Genomic DNA, 20,580 nt, shown 5'->3' with positions numbered 1-20,580 from the left:
TCTTGGCTAGGCCTGTTCTCTCCTCCCTGTCCTTGGACAGGATTGGCTTTAGCATCTGCACAAAGCCCTCTGCATCCCTCCCACCTCTGTGGCCCGTAGCTGCTGCTACCTTCAATACATCCACTCTGGTGCCTAAAGAAGCTCAAGTAAAGAAGTCGTGGTTCTTTGTCCCTGGGAACCTCAGATGTACCACCTGGTGAGAAGGAGGTGTCGGTGGTGGTGGCACAGCAGCAGCAGCTGTGTGATGCATACCCAGATCAGACTGCTGGCTGGTTGGTATAAGGAAAGTCACTGGTTTACTCAGTAGAAGGGGTCTTTTCTGTCTTGTCCAGAGCTGAGAATGAAGCGGAGAGCATCTGACAGAGGAGCTGGGGAAACGTCAGCCAGGGCCAAGGCTCTAGGGAGTGGCATTTCTGGAAATAACGCAAAGAGAGCAGGACCGTTCATCCTGGGTAAGTCTCTGACTGCTGGGAGGTGGGGTGGGCAAGGTGCCAATGTGTAGGCAGCAGAGTGAGGTGCCTGCCACAGCTGGGGTGAAGCCCTGATCTGTCAGTGGAAGACCCAGGCCTGTGGTTACTCTAGTGAAAGTTGTCAAGTTTTTTTGTCCCTATACTAGCTTTAGTCGGTCTAAGCTGAGAGCCAAACTTTCTCTTCCCCCACTGAGAATGTCAACTTGACAGGAAGTACATAGCAGCATTAGAACCCAAGACTTTTCATCTAAGGCACTATTTGACATTCTCTAATTTCATTCACTTCAGTGGTTTTGTACATCACTCCCTACACTTCTTATAAAATCAGCATGGAATCCTCTAGATGGGTGTTCACAGGAGGCTGCGGAGCAGCAGGGCACTCTGTGTGGTGCCTAAGGCCCAGAAAGTCCAGATTGCTTATGGCCAGGGCTGCAGGTGGTATAGGCTCTCTAGCAGCAGACACTGGGTATGACTTTTGCTTTGAGGCAGCCTTTTGGACTTACAGGCACAGGCTAGTTCCAGCATCAGACACCCAGCAAATAGCTTCTGGTGGTGCCTAATACCAGCCAGACCCATGCTATTTGCAGGGATGTAATAGTGATGAAGACAGATGAACTGCCCTCATGAAACTTAGCATTTTTGTTTGGGAAAGAAAAGACTTTGGCTAAGTTCTCTGAAGGAGATAAACAAGATGGCCTATAAGTAGTGTAGCCAAGAAAGGCCTCTTTAAGGAAGTGACATTTGAACTGACACCTGAGCGTGAGAATGAGCAGCCATGGGGAGAGGAGGAGGACCAGCAAGCCTGAGCTACCAGGACAGAAGTACAGGGTTGGGCTCACTGTGATGGGAAGTGAGAGCCCACAATGGTGTGGCAGGGGATGGGATGGAACTGGCCCCTTAGAAACGTGGGCAGGGGTATGGAGAGATGGCTCAGTGGTTAAGAGCGTTGTCTGTTCTTGCAGAAGTACTGTGTTTGAATCTCAGCACCCCCATGGTGGCTAACAACCACCGATAACTCTAGTTCCAGGGGACCAGACACCCTCTTCTGTCCTCCTCGGGCATTGCAGGACATGATTGCACTTACACACATACAGGCATAACACTCATACACATAAAAAAAAATTTTTTAATTAAGAAAAAGTCATTTCCTCATTAGTATAGTGGTGAGTATCCCTGCCTATCACACGGGAGACCAGGTTTGGATACTCTGATGGGGAAAGCATTCTATTTGGCCAGACATGGTGACACACACCTTTAATCCCAGTACTTGGGACACAGAGGCAGGTGGATCTCTGTGAGTTCAAGAAAAAAAAAAAAAAAAAGGTGGATACAAGGGTTGGAGAAAAGGCTTAGTCGGTAAGAGCACTTGCTGCCTTTCCAGAGGACCTGAGTTTGGTTCACAGCCACTCACATTGGGCAGCTCATAACCACTTATAACTCCAGCTGCAGGGCATCTAACACCCTCTTCTGGACGGTGTACTCAGGTATATAAACACACACAAAGACACACACTTAACTAAAATTTAAAATAAAATCTTAAAGTGCTAGAGAGATGGCTCAGCATTTAAATGCACTTGCTGCTTTTCTAAAGGATCCAAATTCAGTTTCCATCACCCATATCAGGTGGTTTACAACCAAATATAACTTCAGCTCCAAGGGATCTCACACCCTCTTCTGGTCTCTGTGGGTACCTACACATAAGTAGCATATATATATACATGTGCATACACACACAAACACACACACACACACAAAATAAATCTTAGAAGGGACTCAAAGATAGCTCAGTGTTTAGGAGCGCTTGCTGCTCTTGGAAAGGACCTGGATTCAATTCCCAGCACCCACATGATGATTAACAGCTGTTCATAACGTCATTTCCAGGGGATCTAACACCTCCTTCTGGCCTCCCCAGATATTGCTCACATGTGGTACACTTAAGTACATGCAGGAGAAAAACCTCATACACTAAAATAAAAATAGATAAATAAAAAACTTTGGTAATTAAATATTAAGAAAATATATCTTTTAAAGATCTGTCAGGCACCATAGTACATGCCTTTAATCCCAGCCCTCAGGACACAGAGGCAGGTGGATCTTGGTAAGTTCAAGGCCACCCTGGTCTTCATAGTTCTAGGCCAGCCAGTGCTACACAGTGAGCAGGAACAGGCCTCCAAGGCTTGATGCCAAGGGAAGGAGTGGGGTCAGGTGGAGTTATCTGCCGTGAGCAGCAGCACTGTACTGTGGTTCTGAGTTTTGTTCTGAAAGCTCAGGCAGGTGTTATCCTGGACAGCAAGCACTGTGTGCCTGCCTTCAGAAGTGCTGGAAGGTCTCAAGAGTGAGTGCCTGGACAATGGCCAGCCATTTGTCAGAATCACCAGGGGAGCCTGTAAATAATGGTGGTATCCTGGAGCCTCCAGGATACTCGTGCTGGAGTGGCAACAGTCTGGTGGCAGCCTGGGATCTCTTTATAAATCTCTTTACAAAAATTTCAGTACATGCCCAAAGTTGAAATATTTTTCTATTGCCTTTTGGTTTTTATTTTATTTTATTTATTTATTTATTTTACTTATTTATTTTTTAGACAGTCTCACTATGTAGTCCTGATTGGCCTGGAACTCAATCTGTAGACCAGGCTGGCCTTGAACTCACAGAGATTGACCTGCCTCAGCATCTGGAGTGCTGAGATTAAAGCATATGCCATCATACCCAGCCTTGCTTTTTGTTTTTTTGAGAAGGGGGTCTCACTGTGTAGCCCAGGCTGTCCTCCATCTGACTCTCTTCCTACACGAGCTTCCTGAGTTACTTGGATTACTGGCGTGCACCATACCAGTCACTAGAAACCCTTCTTTTTGAGGACTGTACCAGCAAAAGCCAGGTACATCTTTGGCAGATGTACACAGTTTACAGTGATAACCCAGTGGGTGTAAAGAGAAACTCTAGGCAGGAGGCCATGGGGTGACACTCTGGAAAGTAAGCCTGGGGCCCTGTGTGCTGTAGGTCCCCGTCTGGGCAACTCACCAGTACCGAGCATTGTGCAGTGTTTGGCGAGGAAAGATGGCACAGATGACTTCTATCAGCTGAAGGTAAGCACAATAAAGGGCAGAGCCCTTCAGATGCTGTCCCAGTAACACCCACTCCTCCCTCCTATTCACCATCACACCTGCATCACCCGTAAGCAAGAGTAGCGCTGTTTCTCCTGAGAAATAGTCAGGTTCACACAGTCTCACTCAGAACAGTTCATGATTTAAAGAGCTTTATCTGTACATAAATTACATGGCCATCACATTAAGAAAAGCAGCCTCACTCTGCAGTTTGTGAGGTTGGACACAGGCATCACACGGTAGAAGTGAACTCACTTCCCCTGTTCTGGCTGTTCTCGTGGGTAAAGGAAGGCGTTTGGTCTTTCTCTTTTTGTGCTTCCCTAAAGATCCTTACCCTTGAGGAGAGGGGCGAGCAAGGACTAGAGAGCCAAGAGGAGAGGCAGGGCAAGATGCTGCTGCACACCGAGTACTCTCTGCTTTCCCTGCTGCACACACAGGATGGCGTGGTCCACCACCATGGCCTCTTCCAGGTGAGTGGCCTGGCCCATATACCATGTGCCTTGCTTGGCTCCTGTTGGAGTCACATCTATCTACCTTGTGAGCAGCTCCCAACATCCCAACATTTAATCCCTGGTGTCACTGCTGTGTGGGCTGTCTGGACCTGGACAAGGTAAGCTGCGTTCAGGCTGGGACCATGTTGGCTGCTACAATGCCCCTGTGGCAGCGATCTTAACCTAGCAGGAATGTTCACAGTTGGCATCTTATAGCAACTAGAATTTCTTTTTGGAGCTGCTTTTCTAAGGAAGAAGAGGAGAGCAGGATGTTTAATGTCCCCAGGCTCTTTCCAACTGTGCTGTCTGAAATTGGCCAGGCTGGGGTGGAAGGAGCCACTGAGAAGAATCTCTGTTTGGGTTCACCTGTAGATGGATCTCCACAGCTATGTTTGTCCACAGTCCTGTCTGCTCAGGCATTTCAGGTTCTGCAAATGTCCTTGTCCTGTTATATGACCTCAGTCAGGTCAGTCATTTTAAGTCTCTGAGCCCCAGAACCTTCCTATAAAGAATGAGGAGGGCCGGGCATGGCAGTGCACACCTTTAATTTCAGCACTCAGGAGGTAGAGGAGGTGAATCTCTGTGAGATCAAGGCCAGTCTGGTCTACACAGCTGGCTCTAGCCAGCTTGGCCTACAGGGAGACCCTGTCTTAAAAAAAAAGAAAAGAACAAAAGAATGAGGAGGGCTGGGTTGGCTGCTTACCTCAGGCAGGTGGGCAGGTGAATGAGAGCACACCGCACAGACTGCTCTGGCCCTTGCTCATCATCTCTGCTGTTTTGAGCAATCAGAACTCTCTGTCAACTTCATTCCTCACAGAAAGCAAATGGAAAATGCTAAAAAAAAAAGGCTCAACTGTATCTGGCCCTGCATTGCCTCTTTTTAAAAAGGTGTTTTGAGGGCCTGGTGTGGTGGCGCACGCCTTTAATCCCAGCATTCGGGAGGCAGAGGCAGGTGGATCTCTGTGAGTTCAAGGCCAGCCTGGTCTATATAGTGAGTTCCAGGTCAGCTGGGGCTACAGGGAGACCCTGCCTCAAAAAGACCAAAAAAAAAAAAAGTGTTTTGAGCTTTACATCTAAATGCTAGACAGTGGACCCAGGCCCCTGTAGGAAGTAAATCCTAGATCTAATCCTGCTATTAAGGAGAAATGTGGCTATTTGGTCTTCCAGAAGTTCCCCAGAAGACATCTGCTAGTCTGCTGAGGATAACTGTGGCCTCCTCTAGTCAGCAGGCATAGCAACCACTTCTGTCATACTTGGACTGTGTTGCAGTAAGGAGAGTGGTCCAAGGGTACACACCAGTGTTTAGCAGTATCACCCGCTGAGCCCTGACTGTGGCAGGCCCTAAGCACTGACTACAGTTAGCCTATTTAAACTGTGCCAGCCAGGGAAGAAGGGACTGCTAGCTCTCTTATACATGAGGACTTAGACTCATGAAGTGGAGGCATCGGAGGCCAGCATTATATTCCCTGCCACAATTATGTGACTGCCTTGCAGTCCTGTCGTCGTGAGGAAAGCCATTGTCTGGGACACACAGAATACTGTGTGACCCTTGAAGCCTTCTAGGAGTGACCTCTCTTATACTTCATCTTGGACATGGATGGAAGTGACATTGGTTTTAGCTGGAATCTGGGGGGTGGTAGAAGGAGGATGCCCCAGGGCCCAGTTTCACTGCCACTACACTGGGCTGCAAGGGCCAGTTAGCTTTGAATGCCCAGTGCTGACTACGTATAGTCCTTTGCACTATGATCAGAGTATGAAGCCTCCACCTGAGATGTTGATCGTGAGCCCTCTGGGCTTTGTGCTTGGCATGTAGGAAGCTGAGCAAATGTTGAGGACTACCCCAGTCAGACTGCCTGGGTCTCAGTCTCCCACCTGCCTACACTGTAGGTTTGTTCTAGGTTCTCTTGTTGGCTTGAGTAGCCTACAGTGCAGGCAGGTGGAAGCCTGAGGCCTTGGCCTGTGGGGTCTGAGGCCAAGCCCTGGTCCTCCCTTGCCTCGCAGGATCGTACCTGTGAAGTGGTTGAGGACACAGAGTCCAGCCGGATGGTTAAAAAGATGAAGAAGCGCATCTGCCTTGTCCTGGACTGCCTCTGTGCACATGACTTCAGCGACAAGACCGCTGACCTGATCAATCTGCAGCACTACGTCATCAAGGAGAAGAGGCTCAGCGAGCGAGAGACTGTGGTCATCTTTTATGACGTGGTCCGAGTGGTGGAAGCCCTACACCAGGTGAGCCCCTGCTCTCCCCAAACATACCACACACACAGGAACCCCTGTGCCACAGAAAAAGCAAGCTGCTCCGTCCTGACCTCACTAGGATATTTTGCAGCTAGGAGTATCCAGAAGGAAGTGGCTAAATGACAGGTGTCCTGGGTGAAGCCAAGTACTGCAGGCCACAGCCATGTTCTCCAAGAGGGCTGACAGATGGAGCAACCCAGCAGAGCTCTACACAGTAATTTACAGTCAGTCCAGAGGCTAAACTGTAGCCTCCTAGCTCAGAGATAACTGTAAGATACCCACCCGGCAACCACAGGCCACCGGAGCTTTGGGTTCAGGCACCCCAGGTGAGGGACAAAAAAACTTGAGCCCTGTCCAGATACATAGTTCTATGGGCCAAGGCTGGAGTACTTAGTTACAGAATTGAAGCATTTGTTCTCTGCCCGCCCCCACACACACATGGGACTTACCCCATGGGCTGGTTAATGGAAAGAAGGAGGAAGAGTTTCCCCATTAGCTGCTGCTCTGCGGAAACTGCTGGGCCACTTCTTATCCACTTCAGATGCAGTCTTGATGAGGCCTTAGAGACATATCCTAGCGTGTTCCTGCCTTCTCAGACCCTGGAGATTCCCCATCTTCCAGGGTGGACTCCACCTCACCTTTTACTTTCTGATGCGAACCATTTGCCCATTGGTTTTCAGAAAAACATTGTTCATAGAGACCTGAAGCTTGGAAACATGGTGCTCAATAAAAGGTAAGCGTCCTTTTCTTCCTTTGCTGTGAGCTTGGAGTTGGGACAGGCTGTGTGCTGCAACTACCCAGTGCTCTGCAGTGTCCCTGTGGGGATTCTGGCTCTAAACAGCCCAGCATCCTCAAATCCCAGGGCTGGGGGTTGTGAGTGCAGTGCTTGCTGAAACTGGACCTTTAGAACAGAAAGGGGTGAGCACTCGGCTCTCCCAGTGTCAGGCACAGTACCTGAGTCTCAGAGATCTGGGACATGCATCCCAGCCTCCTTGGGGACCAGCAGCAGAGACAGATTCGCTGTCTTGAGTGCAGGCCTCTTTAGCAGTGATTGGGACTGTAATGGAGGGACACCAGCTAAGGGTTTGAGAACCAACAGGAGGAAGGGCCTCTCTGTGGGCTACTGCAACCCTAAAAAGACAGCCCTAGCAAGAGGCCTCACTTGCTCAAGTCTTGCTCCCCTCCCATCTCCCTTCCAGCGGGTTAGAAGACAGATGGCAACAGCAGGGAAACAGCACAAGTGTCATGCTGGTGATTTGTCCCATGGTGGTCAGCCCAGCCAGGAGGGGCCCCGGGCCCACTGTCCTTGTACAGTTCCTTTCCAAAGCCTCAGTGGTCACAGGAAAAGAAGCTGCAGGGAGGTGGGCCTCTAGGAAGGGGTAAGGGCCTAGGCTGTGAAGCTCTAGCCTGATAACCATTGGGAAATGCTTTGCAGAGGGAGCTAAGCTGCCCCAGCCTCTGCCATCTCATCTCCCCTGTGGCTGGGATGCTGACCAGAAAACAGAGATCACTTCACACATGGAGGACAGTATGTAGAGAGCTGGCAGCAAACCTGCTGGCTGGGTTGTTAGGAAGGATGAGCCAAGACTGCCAGCCTCAGAAAGGGAAGGGTCGAAAACTTCAGTGTCATATTCTACAGAGGGGAGGGAAGGAAACAGGAAATTCCAGGACTGCTTGAACCCCATCTGGCTGAGTGAGGAGTGAGGAAAGATGAAGGAGCAGGATGTGGGGGTCGAAACTGACTGGGAGCTGGCCCTGGGCTGTCTCTTACTTAATTTGGAGACTGTGCTGTTTTCTTGGTTTATTTACATGCTAAGTGAGTTCATTCATATGTTGGGGTGCCAGCACTTTTGAACTTGTTTCTCATCTGTAGAAGTGGAGGTGATTTTACTTTCTTGGAAAGATCAGCGTAAGATACAAATAGATGTAACATTGCTGAGTGAGGGTTGGCTCTTCCTAAGCACACTCTCAGTGTCAATTCTAGCAGGGCCTGCGGCTCCTATGGGTAGAGAGACAGGAGAAAGGACCCATGAGCTCCCTTCCTTCAGATGGGTCCTGCTGTGTATGGCTGACTGATGATATCCATGGTGAGAGCCCAGCACTTCCCCCAGCCTTGGCTCAGACTCAGAAGAGGAGGCCAGGGACTGGAGGGCACTAACCACCTCAGCCCTGAGTTGTGGAAAGGGTATTGTCTTAGAGAGGATGACTTGGCAGCTGAACTTGGTGGCTTATGCCTGGTATCCTAGCATTGGTAAGCCTGAAGCAAGGGCATCACACATCCGAGGTCAGACTGAGCTACATAAACAAGAACCGTGTCTTTAAAAAAATGAAGAAGGAAACGTGGGTCCTGCTTGTCCCAGGCCTTCTGTGGGACACTGCAGAACCCTTGTCCCCACCAGCTGGACTAGAGAGCTCAGGCTCCTATAGCAGTTGGTTTGATGGGTCTAAGTGAGCATCCCGAAGGCTGTCATGGAAACACGCAGTCATGGAAACACCAGCATGCATGACCTCTTTTCCCCCTGCTGGTGGATTTGCTTCCACTCTCCCTTCTCCCAACTCCCAGGACTGCACCTCTGGAGCCCTCAGCCTAGCTGCAGCAGGTGTCCATGTGACCGACACGTTGCAGAACACCATACCTTACTCAGAGCAGACAGAGGGTCCAGTCGCCTTTCACTTGAGTGCCCAGACTCTCTGGAAGGGTGCAGGGAGGTGCAGCTTGGAAAGTTCATCCTTGGTACATCTGCCCCTCTAGGGCCTCACTTTCACCCTTCTTCAGTAGAAGATCCTCTGGAGTTCTCACTCATCCTGCCAGGCCCCCATGCTAGCTGCGGAAGGCAGACAAGCTGGGGCCGAGAGCCCGCAGGGAAGGGCATGGAGAGAAGCAGGGAAGGGCATGGAGAGAAGTGTCAGCCTTGGGTGAGAGGAGAGGCTGGAATCTGAAGTGCGCCTTGGGGTTATGTGAGGCCGGCTGTGGGTTCCTTCTCCTTCCTCCTTCCTTTTGGGTAGGCAAGTTGCATACCAGTTCCTAGAAAAGCAGAACACTGTGGTCGCCCAGGGGCCATAGCTGAAGCGTGACTCACGCAGAGCAGCCCCTACTGACGCACATCGCCCCCACCACCCCTCATTGCCCTTGCCCTCCTGTCAGGACCAGCTGGGGGGCCTGGGACTCCTGGGGAGTTGTGTGCCACCCTGCCAGCGTGGGTGGTGGTGGCAGGCAGGCAAGCATTGCCAAGCTTCAGGAAGTCACTGTGCTGACTCTATCCTTTCCTGAAGGAGAGACTCTAGGTACCTTGGTGGCAGAGCAGCCACCACAGGCAGAGAGGCGGAAGTCCTGCCAGCAGGACTTAAAGCCATACAAGTGCATGTGCTCCAGGGTCTGTTGTCACCCACCTCAGAGACATGACTTTCCTGGGTTTTGCCAGGCTCATGCTAGCAGAGAATGAGAAGATATTGGCAGCTTTCTCTGGCAAGCCCTGAGCTCAGTGTCCTTGTGGACCATCTTCTTACCCAGGCAGATCCAGCCTAATCCCAAGAGTCAGGCTCTGCTATTTTCCCTTTCACAGAGGAGGAAATTTAAGTATATCAGGAGCTTCATACAGCAGGGAAATGGCAGAGCTGAGACCAGGCCCTAGGACTCTGAGTCTCAGGCCCACTGTCCCTCCCTTGAGCTATCCTGCCAGCATCTCAAGCCTCAGAGACCACAGGATACATTTGTGGCTATAGTGGCAAGGGCAGAAAACACACAGTACTGTTCTGTAGGAGCCTTCCAGACTAGAGGCTGGAGCAGTCCCATGTCCCAAACAGTGACATAGGAGGCTCAGAGCTGGAGTCTTAAGTGAGGATGACTCTTGAGACCTTTGCATGCATTCTTCAGCTTTAGCGTGCAGGCCCCCAGGAGGGCTTCTGCAGGATGGCTTGGGTGAGACCTGGAGCCCACATTTGTGCTGGGAATGTGGAGAACAGACTGGCTTTTGTTTGCTCCAAGCCCTTTGCCAGCAGCTATCCCAGGATAGCTGAAGAGCTCTCGGATCTTCTTGGATGCAACTCTTGGGGAAATCCACCCACAGCCTCACACCCTGCTCCTCTGAGTCCACTCTTTTCCTACTCTATAGACTGTTCTAGCAAGAAGTGCCTAAGGCCCATCCTGGAGTTTCTGTCACCACCATCTCTAGCTGCCATGCCCAGACAATAGGCACAGACCACTGCAGCTGGGAAAGAGGCACCCGTCCTCACTGGTACCCCCCAAAGACCTCTTAAGGGTCACCTTCCCTTTCACCTCTAGCTGTAGTGTAAGGGTCCCCTCAGAAGACCACATCATGAGCTTCCTAGAAAGGTTCCAGGCCTCCTGCCTGATGACTCTTAGAGAAAGGAGTCTTTTTCCAGACCAAGGCAGAATCTGAGATCTAAGACAAGGGGTGAATTAGCTGGAATGGAAAAGAAGGAAAAGTCAGTTGGGGGCTGGGCACTTCCCAGGGCACGTCTGGACAGCTGTCAGCCCTGAGTGTGGGCTCTAGGGTCTGAAAGACTAGGCTTGGACCTATTCTCTAATGCTCCCTTGGACAGTTCCCCTTCACTTCTGCACCTTAGTGGTACCATCTGAAATGGGGCAGTGAGAGTCTCCATCATAGGCTGTTGTGGGAATAAATGACAGCAGTCCACTTGAGTCCTTAATAAATACAAAGAAAACTGACAAAGGGGACAGAAGTGCTACTCAAGGGTAGATTCTGGACTTAGTGCTATATATATAGAATCTCTGAGCCCCATTGAACAGTGCCTCCCTGCCTGAGTTCCCCTTCTTATGCCAAGGAGTCTCCTGGGAGTCTAGCCCTAGCTTACTAAATGACCCCCACACACATACCTGTCCTTTGGGAACCACATTCCTTACATGATGTCAGCATTACCCCCCAGCAGGCTCAGCTGCCCCAAGTGAAGAATATCAAGAAGTCATACTGTGTCCAGCAACACTGCTGAGGTTTAAAATAGTTGGGATGGGGCTGGAGAGATGGCTCAGTGGTTAAGAACACTGACTGTTCTTGCAGAAGACCCAGGTTCGAATCCCATCACCCTTGTGGCAGCTAACGACTGTCCATAACTCCAGTTCCAGGGGATCCAACAGCCTCTTCTGTCTTCCGCAGGCATTGCACGACACGGGTGCACTCACATACATGCAGGCAATATACACATACACATAAAATAAAATAAATAATAAAATATTTAAAATAGTTGGGAATAGGGCTAAGGATAAAGCTTAATGAAAGAGCAATTGCTAGGGCTGGAGAGATGGCTCAGTGGTTGTTAAGAGCACTGGGTACTCTTGCAGATGACCCAGGTTTGATTTCCAGCACACACCCTGGTGGCTAACAACTGTCCTTAACTTCAGTTCCAGGGGATCTGTCTGTCCTTTGCAGGCATTGCATGACACGGGTTCACTTACATACATGTGGGTAATACACTCATACACATAAAAATAAAATATTTTAAAAAGAAAGAACACTTGCTCCATATGCACAAGGCCCTGGGTTTGACCCCTATCACTGCAGGAAGCAAAATAGCCACAAAAGTTGTTGGGAATAGACCCCACATTGTCTCATGGTGATGGCACAGTGTGCTATCTAAGTCTTTATGCAGCCTGTGGTGACCTGCTGTATCTTGGGTCAGTGCCTCACCCACCAGACAGTGTTGGTCCTGCCTGCTGAACCTCTCTACAAGGCCCTACAACAGACACCAGCACTTTTCTGAAGAGAAGAAAGGCTGCTGCTCAAAGCTGTTAGGCAGGGGAACTTCAACATGACAGAGCTGGCCTTATGGCCTCACCAGTTCACAGTGGCCTCCTCTGGAGTAAACTGCTCTTCTCAGTAGACTCTAGCCCCAGTCTTGGAGGCCTAGGACCAGTGAAGACCCATGTCTGCATTGTTGGCTGTCTCCTAGACACTGGGCTCATGGCCATCCAGCTACCCTGCATTAGCACCAGTGTGTGTACCCTCTGCCACCAAGAGGGAAGACCAAGGTTCTATTTGCTCCTCAGAGCAAAGACTCTTGTGTCCTCCTTGTGTCCTTGTGTCCTTGGTTCCAACTGTCCATGGAAGTAACGCTGTCCTGGAAGTGCCAGAAAAGTTCCCCCCTCCGTCTAATGCCAAGTCTCCCAGGCAGCCGTGGCCTACAGTGGGGTCTTAGGAAGACAGGGTGGTTTAAATTGAGGTGTGCTATTGCTCGGTGATGTTCCGTGATGACTGTGCTGCCACCCTTGGCTCCCACAGTTAGCTCCAAGAAATGGGGACTGGGAAGTGATGGGATAACACAGTCTCACCTGATTGGATACTAGGCCTGGGCTCCTTGAAGAGACCTGGAACCCCCAGAAAGGATGGACTGAGGGACTGGAGAGATGCTTCAGTTGGTCAAGTGCTTGCTTGAAGCATAAAGATTTGAGCCCAGATCCCCAGAATAAAAAGCTGGAGGTAGCCGGGTGTGGTGGCACACGCCTTTAATCCCAGCACTTGGGAGGCAGAGGCAGGCGGATCTCTGTGAGTTCCAAGGCCAGCCTGGTTTCCATGGTGAATCCAGGACAGCTGGGGCTACAGGGAGATCCTGTCTCAAAAAGACCAAAAAAAAAAAACCTGGGGACAGGGGGTGTGCCTGTAATCCAAGCCCTGCCAAGGCAGAGACAGGAGGATCCTTGCTGCTTTCAGCCAGCTCCAGCATGGACCTCTGGGCTCCACAGGAACTGGTAAACACATGCAACACGCACATATGTGCCGATAAGACCAACTTCCACACTATACTAGGGCACGTGGAAACTTCCCATGCTACCAGAATCCCCATGAGACCCAGCCCTGGTGTGGGCTTCCTCCGAAGAGGATGCACAAGGTTGTTTCATCCGCTGTAGTGACTGTGGGATGGAGGCTCAGGATGTGCCCACTGGTTACTACACAGTGCAGGGAGAGTTAAGGTTGTTCCCTGCTCCTGAACTTCCTTTTCAGCGTGTGTGAATGATCAAACTGAAATTCTGGGTCACTCACAATCTCGAACATTGTGCAGCCATTTTGGGAAAATCTCTGGGAGTTATTCTGAGCTCTTAAGCTGTACCCCCCGAGCCTCAGCCAGCAGCAGGTTCAGGGGAGGCAGCTGCTTTTCCCTTGAAGAGAAGCCCGGGTCCTTTGGTTTAGAATAGGGGCCTGACCCAGCAGGGTGCCTTCAACAGTGTTCACTCTCTGCCTCCCATTCTCAGGACCCATAGGATAACTATCACCAACTTCTGTCTTGGAAAGCATCTTGTGAGTGAGGGGGACCTGCTGAAGGACCAGAGGGGGAGCCCGGCCTACATTAGTCCTGATGTGCTCAGTGGTATGTTTGGGTCCCTAGACTACATACAACCAGGCTCTGTGGCAGTACAAACCTTAAACAGATGGTAACCTGTGAGCAGGCCTTGGACTAGCTGCTGGGGCTTTGCTGTGGCCCAAACAGTCCTGACCTACCCTGTACATAATCTTTGGTCTAGTGGAAGAGAAAGACAGACAGACTGGTTACATGCATGCATCAGATTAGAGCTAGGAGAGAAAGGGGATGGGAGTTACAGGAGAGCATGGAAAGGCACTGTGGAGGTCCTTCTCAGGCCTTGGCATTTAAGCTGCAATTTTAAGGACTGGAAACTCAACTGGGTGAGCATGATGGTGCATATCTGTAACCTCATCACTCAGGAGGCAGAGGCAGGAGGGATCTTGGGTTCTAGGCCAGCCTAGGGACACAAGACCCTATCTCAACACCTCCCACCTCAAAAAAAAAAAAAAAAAACAACTGAAAAACTAAAAACTGTGTCACCACACTGTGAGGGCAGTTTCACATGCCCTCTTTCCACAGCTAAGGAAATCAGGGCGAAGAGATGACTCTCTTTTTCTTTGACTTGCATTTTTTTTTAATTAGCTTACAGAGTAGTAGGTTTTACTGACATTGTCATTTTTATGCATATATATCACTATACTTTGTTGTTATTGGCCCTCATCCCCCTCCCCTATTTCTTTCTTCCTCTTCTGGCCTCCCTCCTCCCCCAGACAGTCCCTTCTGCTTTCACATCACATACATCCCGTTACCATCTCTTGTTCCTGGTCCCCTCTCCTTGTGACAGTGACAGTCAAACCATACCACAGAGTGAAGCAAATGAGCAAGTTCCTGCTGAGCACAGCAGAGACAGCGTTTGCACTAGAGAAGTCCCAGTCTAGTAGAGCAGCTGGGGAGTGAGTGGTAGTGATAAAGGAGGAGACCTTGGCAGATGGTGACAAGTGCTGTAAAGGAACCAGGCAGGATCAGGGAGAGTGATGGGGTGCAAGTGGCTGTCTGTGCAGAGCCAGCTGTTTGTCCACAGATATTACTGACCACCCGCTGTATGAACTGCTCTCCTGGGTATAGGAGCAACAGACCCAGGCCCAGCTCCCAGGGTCTCCCAGGCTCATGAGGCAAGCGGCACCACAGAGCAGGACAGGTGGGTGGGCTGCACACAGCTAGGCATCATCCTGGCGAAGAGCGATTGCACAGAAGTTCAAAGGACTGTGCTTGCTCTGGGAGGAAGAGAGTTAAGAAGGCCTGAAGTGAAGGTGGGATTTAGGGCTCAGAGCTGCCCAGATGCAGTCCTTCCCGCTGAGTATGGATGTCCTCTGCCCCCAGGCCGGCCATACCGGGGCAAGCCAAGCGACATGTGGGCCCTGGGTGTGGTGCTCTTCACCATGCTGTATGGCCAGTTCCCCTTCTATGACAGCATCCCACAGGAGCTCTTCCGCAAGATCAAGGCTGCTGAGTACACCATCCCTGAGTGAGTCCTGCCTTCCTGGGAGGGGCGGGAAGGACCAGCTCTGGGCTCTCGGTGAAGAGCATCCCTGGGAGCCCCATGCCACCCTGCCTGAGCCGCCTTCTTCCTTGTCCAGAGATGGGCGGGTCTCTGAGAACACAGTGTGTCTCATCCGAAAACTGCTAGTCCTTGACCCCCAGCAACGCCTGGCTGCTGGCGATGTCCTGGAGGCCCTCAGTGCCATCATTGCATCATGGTAAGTGGGCCTGCGCAAGGCTGGATACTCAGGTGCTCTGCCCCCATGCGCAGCAGAGCAGCCTAGTTCTCTGCCTCACTATCAGCTGCAGCTCCTCCCAAAGGCAGGGTTGGGAGGGTGTAGGCCGAGTGCAGGTCTGCCAACTGTGAAGTGGACAGTGCCTCATCAAGTTCTTGCCACAGCCTTTAGGGCATAAAATGTTCCCTTTTATTAGACAAGAAGACAGAGACCCAGAGCAGTCAGCCATGCTAGGCGAGTTCTAGCTAGGCCCCAAGCTGAACTGACTCTAGCCCAGTCAGGAGCAGTGGGGACCTGCCCAATCTGACCTGTCTACTGCCCCTGCAGGCAGTCACTGTCCTCCCTGAGCGGACCCTTGCAAGTGGTTCCTGACATCGATGACCAAATGAGCAGTGCAGACAGCTCCCAGGAGGTGAGTGTGGGTACACTGGTGGCAGCTGCTTGTAGGCAGGTGCAAGGCTTCCCCCGGACTTCCACCCCGCCTCTTGCAGTGGAAAGCTGTCTTTGGCCTGCCTCCTCATGTCCTACTCATCTGGGGTTCCCAGTATGGGAAGAGACCTCTGAGGTGTGTGGGCCAGGAGGTGGGGGGGAAGGGGGGGTCAGCTCTTGGGACGCCCCAGTGCCAGGAGGCCATTTGACCCTCTGCTGGCTTCCTCTTCCTGCCCAAGTCACATTTCTCTGCTTCTCTGACTCACTGGGTTTTCTCACCCTTCCTGCTTTTCATTTTTCAGATGATTCATTTATCCCTGTTTTCTCTCCTTCCCAAAATTCCCTGCACTGGAGAAAGTGCTGGGCTAGGGGTGGGGACAGACTTGAGTGGTAGGTGGTCTTAGGGCGCCCCCTGGAGGGAAGCTGGGCCTGAGCTGTTGCAAGAACCCTCTAGAAGCTCCCTAGCAAGCAGTAAGCAGGTAGGACCAGGTAGGGCAAACCTTGTGGCCCTTAAGAGAGTTCCAGCCCTACCCCAGCACTCATCCTTCCGTGGGCTGCTCCTCAGCTCAGATAATCATTGCCTTCATCTCATTCAGCCCTCCCTGCTGGGGCCTCTGGGACCATTTTTTATCCCATTTACAAAGGAAGAACTTGAGGATCAGGGAGGTGAGCTGTCCCCAAAGTTAGGAGTAGGGAAGCCGAGCCTTGAGCCCAAACCCTCTGATTCCAAGTCTTTGCCTTCCTCTAGTCAGGGGCCTGCCGCTGCCTGTGAAGGAGGGTGCACAGCCTGGGGCTTTGGGGTCGGGGCGGCTCTGCTTTTATTCCTTGGCATGCACTGGACCCTCAGAGCTCAGAAAACTTTTCTGAGGGGGGACAGGTGAGGATGCTAATGTGACCTCTCTCAAGATCAGAGTAAGGATGGGAGAGTCTCCATCTGAACACAGGGTTTGCGAGGATTGCACGCTAGGTGGCGCCTACTGCAGCCACACACAGCGGCCAGCAAAGTGAGGGCCAGTTAGCTGGAGGACTCTTGCTCAGCCTCCAGTAAGATAGAGCTTAGACAGTGGTGCTTGGGAAGTGTGACCTCTGCAGCCAGGCTGCCCGCCATCCTCTGTACTGCTCTGTTTTCATCTTGGTCTCTCTGGCTCACAGGCAAAGGTAACAGAGGAATGCTCTCAGTACGAGTTTGAGAACTACATGCGGCAGCAACTGCTGCTAGCTGAAGAGAAGAGCTCCATCCACGAGGCCCGGGGCTGGGTACCCAAGCGGCAATTCGGCAGCGTGCCACCAGTGCGAAGGCTGGGCCATGATGCGCAGCCCATGACCTCTTTGGACACGGCCATCCTGGCACAGCGCTACCTGCGGAAATAGTGCCCTCAGCCAAGGGCACCAGCCCCAGCACACTTCTCCCCCCAACGAGAGGCCTAGCCATCGGGCCTGGGCTCCGTAGTGCTAGACTAACTCTCCTAAGCAATGGGGACAAGGCAAGGGACAGGGACAGCCCAGGTCACAGCTGGGGTCAACAAAGGTACCCCGAAGCTACCTTTTGGGATGATTGCTTGATTGTTTGGTTTTTGTTAATCTGAGACGCCTAGATACCTAATCTGCTTTTAATCATGACATTTTAATCTACCTCTGTCTCTTTAACCATGCTGTCTCTGGACTGAGTGCCTGGAGGAGGAGAGGGAAGCCTGCCTGCTCACTGCCCAGGCCCTGGTACAACCACCATCTGGCCCAGACCATTGCTCCCCACAGTCCAAATAAGCTGACCATGCAGCTAGCTGCTGGCCCTCAATGAGCACCCCCTCCCCCCTCTCCTGGCCTTGCCCTCAGTCTAAGCTTTGGAACACTTTCACCTCATCTTCCGCCCAATCCAAATATATTTATTTTTTTACTGAAACCAACTTCTCTCACATCTCTAGGCTCAGCCCATGGCCACTCCCTGACCCCCAGCCTGGCTGGACAACAGGGTCGATACCTGCATGTGGGCTCCCTTCTCTCCCCTGGGCACCTAGGAGCCCCCTTGTCAGCCCCTCTCAGCTCTCAGCCCTCAGCCCACCAGGCCCTCTGTTTCTGGTAATAGGAGACCTTTCTAGACTTGGCTCTTTCTCTGTCTCAGTAGCTTCTCTGAGGTGCTGTACATGCACACTAGCCCTGCTTCCTCCTCCATCCTTCACGTGGTATCCAGGTAACATGGACACAATGTGAAGGGACTGGTAGCCAGCTCTGGAGGATGCTCTGGGCCTGCTGCAGACGGGCCACTTGCCTGCTTTTTTTCTCCCCTATATTCTTGTGCTCAGAGACCCTTTCATCCTGCCTCAGAACAGATGTCATGTCTCCCCCAGCAGACCCTGGACAGATGCCTACATGGGAGTGGTAGGCTTATGGGGAGGTGTGTAGGGGCCGGGGTCCTACCTGTCTGGTTTGAGAACATGCCTGCTACCCTTTTTGAGCCGAAATTTTGAAGTGGATGCCTGTCTTGCCAGAAATGCTGTTCTCATCAGAATGCCCCTTCACCCGCTGGACTTTCCCTACCCAGTACTAAGCAAAGACCCAGCTCTGGTGGCCTACGACCCATGCACCCCTCAGAGAGGCCAAATCTCCCTCCAGGCAGCCCTTGGCCCTTCCTGCCTCTTCTTGCTCCCTAATGGGGAAGCCAACGTGTTTTTCAGAGTGTGAGCTGCTCCCCCCAACCCCGAAAAGCTGACTCACTGTGAGTGACCTTGGGCAAGTTCCCAAACCTCCTTGTGCCTCAGTTTCCCCATCTGGAAAAAATGGGGCCACCTCTTGCCAGCAGTAGCAGGGCTGCCCATGCCCCTTCCTTCCCATTCCCCCTAACCAGCACTGGGCGCCTTGTGCCTCTGTCTCGCTGGGTCTGTGGGAACCTGAGCCCGGCACTTACTCCCTAGCACCCAGCTCTGCCTCCAGCCATCTAGCTGCTGAGAGCCGGGGTATGGTGCTGTGGGGGAGGGCTCTTTTCTATATTTATTTGATAAAAGTCTCCCAAGGGAGCAGAAATGCAGACAGCCTGGGCTCCCAGCCTGAGACTGCCCTCCGGTAAGGCTATGAGGTCTGGCCAGAGCCCTCCTGGGTAGAGACCTGCCCAGCCCCTCTGGCCTACATCCATGTGCGGTCTTTCCCCTCCTTTTCAAAGCAATACCCTCAGGTCTGCAGAGCCCCATCAGAGAGCCTGGTTCCTTTCAAGGTCAAGCCTGGGTCTGATGGTGTTTCTAGCGACACAGATAGGAGGAGGTTGCGTCTGCCCTCACTGGTGTCACACACTGAGAGAAGTCCTATTGTAAAGAGAAAACAAAATGGAAAAAGTCACAAAAAAGTTTGTATAAAGACGTATTTTTGTACTACATGGGGACTCTTCCTGCATGTCAGCAATAAAATTTCCTGATCTGGAGCCACCATGGTCTGCAGTGTCTGTTCTTTAGCCCTCCATCTCTGACCACAGCCTTGCCATCTCTCCCGTCACAGCCAGCCAGATCCTGTGCCTCTGGGCCCTGCCAGCAGGTGCACCTCAACCCCCAGCCAGCAAGCAGTTCAGCCTTACTGTCTGAAGAGGTAGGGGCCCCAGAATGATGAGTCTCCCAGAATGCCCTGCCTCCCACCAAGTGCCCCAGTGGAAGTTAGTTCTGTGCTTGGGTTGACTGCCTCTGCTGTGCATGGAGGGTGGCAGAGCCCCTGCAGCTGGAGAGCTGGTCCCCTCTTTACAAAGTCCCATGTGGGAGGTAGAGAACCTACCTACTGAGACAAAGTGCTATGTACCCAAATGCCTGCCTGGGGAGCTGGGTAAGGAGCTGGCCAGGCCAGGCCTTTCCTGTATTGCCCTCCCCTCCATGGGAAACCCAAGGGTGCCTGCCTGCCTGCCTGCCTTCCTACCTTCCTTCCTTCCTTCCTTCCTTCCTTCCTTCCTTCCTTCCCTCCCTCCCTCCCTCCCTTCTTTCCTCCCTTCCTTCCTTCACCTAAGTTTAGACTGCAGATTGTACCTCTCAGTGAAGTGAAACAATGAGCTTCTCCAGAAGTGAGGTGGTCCCCTGGCCCTCTCCCAGCCAGGCAAGGAAGGAATAGATGTCTTAGCAAATGAAGCTTCTAACCCAGGCAAGGGGCCTGATCCATCACTGCTCTCCTACCCATACCCCACAGCCCACACATTCTACACACGTTCACCCCTACCCTTCTGTCCCAGATGCTCTGTAAAAAGGTGTCCTTGCATTGAGCATACCACTGCCAGCCGCTGCCCCTGGTGTCCATTTACAGCCTTTCTTCCCTTCACTGGATCATCCTCTGCTCTGAATACACCTACACAGGGCAGCCTGGCATTCAGTATAGCACAGGCAGCAAGAGCTGTTTGGCCCACCCTTGTGTCTGCCCAACTGGCACTCAACTGCCTGGTTTGCTGATCTGCACTGGGACTGTGCCTCCTTTATGATTTCCAGTTTAGTTTTTCCCTTTGAGACACTTGCTACATAGTCCAGACTAGCTTTGAACTCGTCTTCTGCCTCAGCCTACCAAGTGCTGAGATTGCAGTCATGTGCAATCTCATACCTTGTCCTTGCCCTTTCCTTTTCCGTGTGTGTGTGTGTGTGTGTGTGTGTGTGTGTGTGTGTGTGTGTTCATGTGTACATGAGCACCATAGTACACATGTGGAAATCAGATAGCAACCGACAGGAATTAGTTTTGTGGGTCCTGGGGATTGAACCCTGCTCATCGGGCTTGGTGGCAAGCACTTCTACCCACTGAGCCATCTCACTGGCCCTCACAAGTTTTTATTGGAAGCACAGGATGCAAAGGA

The 20,580-nt window shown here is 51.7% G+C and overlaps 1 protein-coding gene across 1 annotated transcript in view; it reads left to right on the top strand.

Annotated features, from left to right (window-relative positions):
• Stk40 (serine/threonine kinase 40) overlaps positions 1-19,193 on the top strand; it is a 44,204-nt gene extending 25,011 nt beyond the window's left edge. Inside the window, exons 2-11 of the mRNA XM_008832144.3 lie at positions 333-452; positions 3,468-3,553; positions 3,898-4,041; positions 6,064-6,291; positions 6,981-7,033; positions 13,526-13,641; positions 14,956-15,100; positions 15,213-15,332; positions 15,678-15,762; positions 16,932-19,193. Coding sequence (XP_008830366.1) covers positions 341-452; positions 3,468-3,553; positions 3,898-4,041; positions 6,064-6,291; positions 6,981-7,033; positions 13,526-13,641; positions 14,956-15,100; positions 15,213-15,332; positions 15,678-15,762; positions 16,932-17,150 — 1,308 coding nt within the window. The 5' untranslated portion in view covers positions 333-340 and the 3' untranslated portion in view covers positions 17,151-19,193. The remainder of the gene's footprint in view (positions 1-332; positions 453-3,467; positions 3,554-3,897; positions 4,042-6,063; positions 6,292-6,980; positions 7,034-13,525; positions 13,642-14,955; positions 15,101-15,212; positions 15,333-15,677; positions 15,763-16,931) is intronic.
• Positions 19,194-20,580: the final 1,387 nt, after the last annotated feature.

The sequence above is a fragment of the Nannospalax galili genome, unplaced genomic scaffold (assembly GCF_000622305.1).
Source record: "Nannospalax galili isolate Female #2095 unplaced genomic scaffold, S.galili_v1.0 scaffold1055, whole genome shotgun sequence".
NCBI classification, from domain to species: Eukaryota; Metazoa; Chordata; class Mammalia; order Rodentia; family Spalacidae; genus Nannospalax; species Nannospalax galili.
The sequence above is the reverse complement of the archived record's forward strand: the minus strand, read 5'-3'. Positions and strand labels throughout refer to the sequence as shown.